The sequence below is a fragment of the Zea mays genome, chromosome 5 (genome assembly GCF_902167145.1).
Source record: "Zea mays cultivar B73 chromosome 5, Zm-B73-REFERENCE-NAM-5.0, whole genome shotgun sequence".
Taxonomy (NCBI): domain Eukaryota; kingdom Viridiplantae; phylum Streptophyta; class Magnoliopsida; order Poales; family Poaceae; genus Zea; species Zea mays.
The window spans coordinates 38,254,789-38,263,851 of record NC_050100.1 but is presented as its reverse complement, the minus strand read 5'-3'; the positions used below and the strand labels follow the sequence as shown (position 1 = coordinate 38,263,851).

At 45.3% G+C, this 9,063-nt stretch overlaps 1 protein-coding gene across 1 annotated transcript; it reads right to left on the bottom strand.

Annotated features, from left to right (window-relative positions):
* Positions 1–1,460: 1,460 nt before the first annotated feature.
* LOC103626249 (protein TIFY 10b) lies at positions 1,461–2,801 on the bottom strand. The gene is made up of 3 exons (XM_008646650.3): positions 2,512–2,801; positions 2,056–2,361; positions 1,461–1,960 (listed from the first exon to the last, which is right to left on the bottom strand). Exons 1-3 carry the CDS (start codon positions 2,667–2,669, stop codon positions 1,828–1,830), a joined length of 597 nt encoding a protein of 198 aa, XP_008644872.1. The 5' UTR covers positions 2,670–2,801; the 3' UTR covers positions 1,461–1,827.
* Between the last annotated feature and the right edge of the window lie 6,262 nt (positions 2,802–9,063).

The following is a 9,063-nucleotide window of genomic DNA, read 5'->3' as shown; positions in this document are numbered from 1 at the left end:
GACTTCTCCTGAGGCCGAGGCCGAGGTCGGGCGAGGTTGTGACTCCTCCCGAGGCCGAGGCTGAGGTCGGGCGAGGTTGTGACTCCTCCCGAGGCCGAGGCTGAGGTCGGGCGAGACGAGGACCTTCTCCCGAGGCCGAGGCTGAGGCTGAGGCTTTAGGTCGGGCGAGGCGGATACCTTCTCCCGAGGCCGAGGCTGAGGCCGAGGCCTGGGGTCGGGCGAGGCGGAGCTCCCTGTTGCGCCCGAGGCTGAACTTGGGAGAAGCCGTGACTTACTGTTGTTAATCTTACCCTGGTGGTTGGCACAGTAGTCGGAATGGGGTGAATAGTGTTCTTTTCCTGTCAGAACGATCAGTAAAGGGGCGAAGTGACTGTGGTCATTTCGACCTTGCCAACTGAGGTGTGCGTGTCAGGATAAGGTGTCAGGTGATCCTTGCATTAAATGCGCATGCGATACGGTCGGCGGTAAGGCGATTTGGCCGAGGTCGCTATATGATAAAGTTTGCCCGAGCTTAGCCTCGGTCGAGCCGAGGGTGCGCCCGCTGCCTGAGGAGGCCCTCGGGCGAGGCGTGAATCCATCCGGGACTACCGTTCTTGCCCGAGGCCGGGCTCGGACGAGACGAGATCGCGTCCCTTGTTAGATGAGGTTTTAACTTTGAGCTGTGTTTACCGGTCTTTACAGTTTGTTTTAAAGATGTTCTCCAGCCATGCTTAGGAGTATTGGGGGTACCCCTAATTATGGTACCCGACACTACCGTTACCTGGTAACAAAATATAGAAGTGAGACGACCTTTTGATTGGTGTCACCTGTTTTGGTATAGATTAAAGCCAGTTGTTCGAAGTACTGCAGCTGCAATCTATAGAGATAAAAATACTGTAAAAACAGTAGAAATTGTTTCAGATTATTAAAACCAAGGAAACAACTTGTTGGTTTATAGAATAGAAGTGGTAAGTTAAGATTGTACTACCACTACCGGAATCTGGCAAAGCAGCTATGTCTCATAGAGTACTAAAACAAATCGATCACCATCATAGTCCAAACACAAGTAGTTAGCAATATGATCCTTCCATGCAACAGGATTCCAACAATCGTGCTAGGTAAATTACAAAACGTGGATCCGAGAATGAGATCAGAAACTTCGTGGAACTTGCCCTCCAGCCTTTCTCTCTACCACTCTCTGTTGACTCGTCGCAGTCAACATAGAAAATCGATGTTCCGATCTGGAAAGGCACCGGGGGGACACCACCCATGCCATTTTCCATGCTTTTGAAACGGTAGACATAGAAAATTGACCAGCAGAAACACAAACACTCTGTATGACTCTGGAAGCGGACATCTACCAACTTCTGGCCGTCGTCGTCGTCGTACTCGTAGCCGCCAGGCTGCACATGTTTCTTGTTCTTCGACAGATCTGTCGCCGATCCGTTCTACTAGATGATAAAAAAGCTGGTCTAACTTACTAAGAACAAGGAACAGAAATCATGTTTTAATTATGACCGAATGAACGTACAATGTTCACCTCACAATAGTAAATAACAACAGTATTCTTAATAATAAGCTAATTAAGATGCAATCGTGTGCTTGCATGTTATTAACATAAAGCATGTCACCGATAGATGAAATTAAAAAAACATACAATAATCAATACATATAGATGTCCAGGAGAAATGTAGCTGCCGGGTTATTATATATGATCCATCAAATCTCTCGATAGACCAACGGATAATTAACTGTTGCTTTTTTTTTAAAAAAAAAAGAAGAAGAAGAATTCTTCGCAACGCTGAAAAATTCTGAAACGGAGACAACAAGATGATCGGATCATTATTTTCAAAGCCCGAGCCATGAGGCAGGTGCAGGTTTATCCTTTAAGGCCGTCGCTTGCCAGCCGGTGGCGGTGGCGGTGGCGGTGGCAGGAACATCATCTTTCTCCGGCTCCGGGTAAGGCTCGGTGGCGGCGATCCTGCGACAATCCACACGTACGTCAGTCAGATGAAGTATGGAATAAGATGAATTGTACGTTGACGTGAATCAGATGGAATAATGTCTCCTCATCACCTCTCCTTCCTCTTCTGGAGGAACCTCTGCAGCGACACTTTCCTCGCGATGGGCAGCAGGTCGGAGGGCACGACTGCCAATGGCGCGGTGGCTGCCGGCTGCTCTGGCACCCGCCGCACCCGCACCACTGGTACTGGGGCGTCCTTGTTATTGGGCGCCGCCGCCGACGAGGAGCCCGACGACCCGGCGGCCAGCTGCATCAGCGCCTTGGCCTTGTCGGCCGGGAACTCCTCGAACACGAGCATCCGGCCCTCGTAGAAGATGCTCAGCGTTGCCTTGTTGGCCGCCTGCGCACCATCATCTGACCTGAAACGAAGTCGCTGCCGGCGATCAAATCCAGAGCAGCCATGCATGGCCAGCAAGAACCTCTCTCGTCATCACTCCGTACCTCGAACATACATGCAGAAACAGAGAGCCAGCTAATTAACGGAGATTATTGAAGACTGCTGTACTCACTGTTCATGCGACGACGACGACGTGCCGCCGCCGGCGCGCGTGGGGAACAGCTGCATGGTCCGGCCGGAGTCCGTCTCCTCCGCCTCCACCAGCTGATGCCGCTGCGGCTCTCTCATGTACTGCCGCAGGAACCGGCTGTAACCAGTGGCGGCCGACATCTGTACCTCCTCCTCGTACCTCTCGCCGTGCCGTGGGGGAATGGGATCTAACCGCCGCCGTCGTCTCCCTCTCTGCTAGCTAGTACGAGTAGGAGTAGCTAGCTAGCTAGTTTGCGTGGGAAACTCGCCCGGCCTGCGCGTGCTATATTATAGTACCAGTGGGGGCAGAAGAATGGGGAGCACGGCTTGTGCTTGTCGTGGGCTCCTTGTGGGGCCGGCGTGACTAAATGCGAGGTATGAAAAGATCGAGAAAACCGTCAAGCGCTACACAAATCATTTTTAGTATAGGTCGGGAATCAGCTAAATTACCGAATTCCAAGTTAGAATTAAAGCTCTCAGTCCATAGTTTTGGTTATATGGTGTAGTACTAAAAAGAAAGTTATATGACTATAGACTATAGTCACGCTCTAGAAACAAGATTTATTAGTGTACTCTGGTCTAGATGAGTATAACACATGATTTGGATATATCTTTTTTATGTGCTATAGCCTATTGGTCTACGATCGTGATGACTTTCTTTGTCTAAGTTTGCTACCACACATACTATAACACATGATTTAATTTATTCCCCTATGTGTGCGTGAACAGTTCGACGCCCGATAGGCGCTCTCGTTCTAGTCTAATTAAAGGTTAACCACCTAGTTTAAAATTTCTAAAAAACAAAAAAACATTATCTTTACTACTTATTAAGGCGGTAAGAGCAACTCCAAAAGGTAATGTAAATTTTTTCCCCAAAAACTGATTATAGGGGACATACAGAAAATTTTGTAGGGATAAAACAAGGTGTTACTCCAGCAGTTCCCTCAAAATAAAAACTGAAAACAAAACTGGGCTAGCTTTTTAAATTCCTAGGCCCATTTGTCTAAATCGCTGGCCCATTTAATGCATGTCGCTAGCATTTTTTTTGGATTGCATGTCTTTCGTTTACAGCAGGACTCGGATGCGGGGAGAAATCTACTCCCGCAAATCTGAGGGACACCTGGTCTCGTTTCAGGGACGCCAATAAATGCGGGTGACGAATGGGGTTCTGTTGGATTAATAAAATCCAGATTTCGCCTATAAACAAGGTTTTGGGGAGCTTTTATGTCGTTTGTTGGAGATGCTCTAAGGGGTAGGTTGCTATTCCATGTTCTGCCATTCTCATTCCCGCCTCCCCGCACTGTCTTTCTCATTCCCCCTCCCCGCAAAGCCCATTCTCATTCCCACGTACATCCACACATAGTTAAAATTAAATAAAAAACACAAATGTGGCCCCAATGAGATTCAAACCTGCGACCCCTCAAGTAAATGTGCTCGTAGCTACCACTACACCATATATGTGTTTATATCAATATCTGTTACAGTAAAAATATTTACTACATCTCTCTCAAAGCTCATCTGCTACCCTTGCACAATGTAGTAGTAGATAATTATTAACAAGATTCCTGAATTATATTTTTGGATAGAGGGAGTAGTATTTAAAGAATAGCCTTGCATGCAATTTATTTTGTTTGAATAATGTTTTCAACTTAAATTCCTTTTTTTATATATGTGACATTTATTGTCCGTAATTTTTTTCCATGGATCTAACTTGTGAGTCATTTTCATAAACCAGCGCCAAAGATGAATCCATGTTTATTACTTGGAAACCCCGAACAAACACCACTGGCAGGAGGCGCTCGCGTTGGTGTCGCTCATCGACAACGAGAAGAAGCTTGGCGACTACCAGTTTGACCTCTAGAAGCAGTATTACGTGGCCGCATGCGTCGCTGTGTTCGGCAAGCTCCGGCGTAGCCTCCGCTTGGACGTGGTCTAGAGCGGCTGCACCGCGTTGTCCATCTTCAAACAGGGGGACCTCATGGTCGTCGCCAACACCGGCGACTCTCGGGTTGTTCTGGGCACCGCATCCGACAACGACACCATCACGACATCTAGCTCATCATCCACCTTAAGCTCAACCTACCACGTAAGTCACTACTGACCGGCCATAAATTCTTGTGCGATGGGACGACGACCATTGTTGACGTTGTGTGATTGTCCTCGAACAAGATGTATGTAGAGGAGTAGCACATCCGGTGGTGCAACGGCTAAGTGTACTACTTCGCTGATGAGCCCGGGGTGCACTTCGTTTGGCTGTCCAGCCAAGAGTCATCGGTACTCGTCATGTCGTGCACGTTCGACGACTACTATATCAAGGACTATGGCATCATCTTGGCGCCAGAGGTGACGCAGAGGAGGACCGACAACAATGACCACTCACCATCGTTGGGGTAGCTTTTGTGCCGACCTGCCTTTAATTCTCTTCGCAAACACATACACTTGCCTTTTTTGTTTAAGCAAGCGTGTATAGTGGTGCGTACCTGATGACTGACAATGTAGGAGGGAACTTCTACCGGCAGATGTGGCACGTGCTCTTCAATCATGAGACCATGCAAATCGTGGCATATATCAAAGTCTACATGATACTTATGGTTGCAATATAGTAGTGAAACAGCTAAATTAAAATAACAAAATTTGTGTATGGCTAGGATTACAAATGGATTATAAAACATTTTCTTATAACAATATAAGACATATTTTATATATAAGTTATTATGTTATTATATGTTCCCGTTGTAACGCACGGACACTCACCTAGTAATTGGATAAGGTGAGAGTATCAAGTTGCTAAACCTTTTCCATAACTAGATGCCTAAAGTCTTCAAAAAAATCTTAGAAACAATTTGTATGATACATATGTCTTTTTACAACTAAATACAAACCAACTAATTAAAAAACCAAATAAGAAAATAAACTTTTGTTACCCTACAAGATGGAAGGATCAACTTGCTAACATCTTTTCACAATTGGATAAATGAAATCTTGAATGAAAGGCCTTGGGAAACAATTGATAGAAGTTGCCCTAAAAATCTCCATAAACAGAGCATAAACACAACCTTTCTCAGTCCATGGCGTTAGAGGAAGAAACTTAAATAATGGTCTGAAATATTAGTTTCGGTTTGTGACTCCAATTGATACTAATAACTCAGATTTAATACTAGTTGAAGTCATATTAATCTCTCAATCACATATTAGTATCAGCTGATAGTCCCAACCAATACTAAAGCTAAGACATGAACCAACAACTAGTATTAAATGCTCCACTAAGGCCTTGACAATTAGAACCGGTACTCGTCAGTGTAAGTAACAATTCTAAATCAATCAATACTAAGGTTATTCCCAACTCATTGTTTCTTTCTCATAGTATTCAAAGTTAGCATGTCATATGTTACTATAGAAATATAATAGTCCCAATATATATTACCATGTGTTGTTTCATGGTCCGCCAAGACAATTAAATACTACTCTCTCCGTCGTAGGATATAAGGTGTAATCACTTTTTGTTCTTGTCCCACAATATAAAACGTGTTCTCTCTATGCATACGTACATCAATGCAGTGGTATAGAGATAATTAAGTATATTTCTTTGTCTTTAAACCAGAGGCGGTTACGCCTTATATACTGGGATAGAGGGAGTAGATATGTATGAGAGTATGAGTTGTGGGCTATATAGATGGTCAGGTTTCAATGTCTGTGATCTCGTGCGTAAGGGGTATACATGTTCAAAATGGGCCGACCCGGCAGTGGGCCCGTGATCCGGCACGTTCGTGGCCCATCACGAGCATGGCCTGGCCCGATTAGAACTGTGCCCGAGCCGGCCCGACCTGATAGCCGTGCCGGGCTTGGGCCGGCCTTTTGGTCCGCAATGCAGGCATGGGCTTGGTCCGGTTGAAGAGTAGGCACGGTAACGACCTGTTTGATGGACTGATTTTGTAAGGGCTAGTCTATTTTAAGCTACAATACTGATGACTCTGTTATTATACGAGATCATTCTGAATGGTGATATATGTTTATATGTGTATCTGAAATTCATTGTCTAAGTATGTATCTAAAATTATAAATGTAATTAATTGAATCTAAAATAAATTTAAATATTACCTTTAAATTCTAAATTTTAGAGTGTTTTTTATTTACGGGTTCGGGCCTGACCCGGCACAACAGGCCTATCGTGCCTTCGGTCCGGCACAGCCCGTATAAGAATAACCGTGCCGGGCTTGGGCCGCGTCAACTAACCCGATCCAGCACGATACTGAACCGTGCTGGGCTTGGACCGGTGCCCCTCGTGTTGGGCCTAGCCGGCCCAACACGGCCCATTGGATATATATAGTAAGGGGTATCTCCTCCAAGATACTGCTTTAGTCTCTTTTCTATTTACCCATATGTCATATTACCTTTGTGTCCTATATAATATGTATTAAATAAGTATAACCTCATATAGTTAGGATAGCTTGAATAATAGAAATCCAAAGCCTATTTTTAAGTGGTGAAAAAAGACGGCGCGGGAGGCCAGCTGCATCATACACGCACAGCACACAACTGCCACCAAGGGCAAACGTGCACTACCGGAATCGTGTTCTTTGCCAAGTATCGGCTAAGGCTATTTTACACTCGGCAAATATTTTATCGGTAAAGGGTTTTTTGCCGAGTACTTTTTTATGGACACTCGTTTGCTGAGTATCGAAAAGCACTCGGCAAATTAAGAATCGAAAAAAATTCAAAAAAACAGCAAAACATTTTTTGAATCACGTGGATTACCCATCCAGGCCGGCCGAAACCCAACTCCTTGTTAGTTTCATCCCAAATTGAATCACGTGGATTGTGTTGAGAACCGAAAGAGCCATCCGGACAGTGGTCCGCGATTCAGATAGTCCGTCGTAGTAGCGCAGACTGTCCGTGTGTGTGCAGAATGAGTTAGTGTTACAAGTTTTTATAGGATTTGTTAACTAAATTCGCGAAATTAACTCGGTAACCAACTTATAGTGGGTCTAGACCTCCCCTTTATATAGATGAAGGGCTACGGCCGATTGAACTCCGACAATCGATCCAATCAAATTTATTTATCAGTTTTACCTTATTTGCCTTGTTCTAGGAGGAGTAATTTAGCCTTAGATTTAAATCTATTTTAGTCTTCCACAACAATCTCTCTTCGACACTACACCGATTAGAGGAGCACCAGGCGGCCTGCTGACCGGGAGCCACGCCTTGGAACTCTCCCCCTCGACGGGATCTCTCCCGGGGCGAGTTCTAGGATTCTTTGCGAAGAAGAAGACCCTCGGCGCCATCACAGACCATTCGGCCCTAGGCATGGACCGTTCGGAAGCGTGCAGAGGAGGATCTGCTCCTGCATCCAGGTCACGGACCGTCCGGCCCTGTGCCGCAGACCATCTGCGTCCAGTGGTGGACCCAGAAATTGGCCAAGACCCAGGCCGAAGCGACTATAAACTCTAATAGTAGCATATAAAGAAAAATTGTACGGTGAAACAACGTTGTCATAGATATTAAAGATGACATACAAGTTATGATATAGCTCCTTCCAAATATATCATCTCAACATCAACATTGGTGCTTCTTGCTCTAGAACCTTGAAGGAAATCATATTAAGAACGCAACTTGAAAGGTAATGTTGAATAAATTTAATAATATTAGTACTTGGTACATACCACTAGTACGGGGGATCGAACACTTGAAGTCTTCTACCTGCTATTTCAACGGACGGCACGACAGCAGAGGGCACAGAGGCAGTGGCGGACTGGGCGGAGGAGGGCGCATGAGCTCAGCGGCGGACTAGGCAGACCGGTAGAGGCAACGCGGAGGCAGTGGTGGACTGGGCGACGGACTGGGCGAGGCCAGAGGGCAGACCGACATAGGCGACACAGCTTGGCGGCAGCAGATGCAGGCTTGCAGTTCTTCAGCATAGTCCAGCCAGACTCCAGAGACGGCGGTCGGACACGAGCTCTTCTAAAAAAATTTTGGACCTGCGCCCTGTTGGGGGCCTTCATCTTCCGAAGGTCCTCAAAAACATGGCTAATATGTTTCCCATGTATAATATGTATTCAGGTACCTTCGGCATTGGGATGAAGTTGTACGCGATATGAAAAGCGTGATTCAGGAGAAGGTTGAACCAGCTCTAAAGCTGCGCGAAGAAAAGCTTCGGCTCAGCGGCAGAAAATGGAACCGACTTAAAGAGGAAAAGGCTATCCAGTCCTTAGTAGATTTTCCTTAAGTCAATAGTAAACATAAAGGGCATGGATGTAATTTTATACAAGCTGCGATTTGTGCCTATCAATAGATGAACAGTAGCACCGTACTGTTCACGCCAACTTGTATTCACTCGCACGTCACTCTCAAGCTTTTTACCTTCTATCAAGCCAAAGGTATAAATATAATTCAATATTGTTCATATTCATTCATGATAATATAATAAAAATGTTTTGATAATATTATATGATTATTCATGTTACTTTCCATGTTTCATATGTCTTCATTTCCATTATTATATACTGAGATGATGAAGGTATGTCCTTCACAACCTTCA

Bases quoted from the DNA above. Each gene is read 5' to 3' on its own strand.
- LOC103626249 (XM_008646650.3), bottom strand. From the start codon at position 2,669: ATGTCGGCCGCCACTGGTTACAGCCGGTTCCTGCGGCAGTACATGAGA. The intron at 2,362-2,511 runs GTGAGTACAGCA...ACTTCGTTTCAG, and splicing joins TCGTCGTCGTCGCATGAACA to GTCAGATGATGGTGCGCAGG. The intron at 1,961-2,055 runs GTGATGAGGAGA...GGATTGTCGCAG, and splicing joins CTCCAGAAGAGGAAGGAGAG to GATCGCCGCCACCGAGCCTT.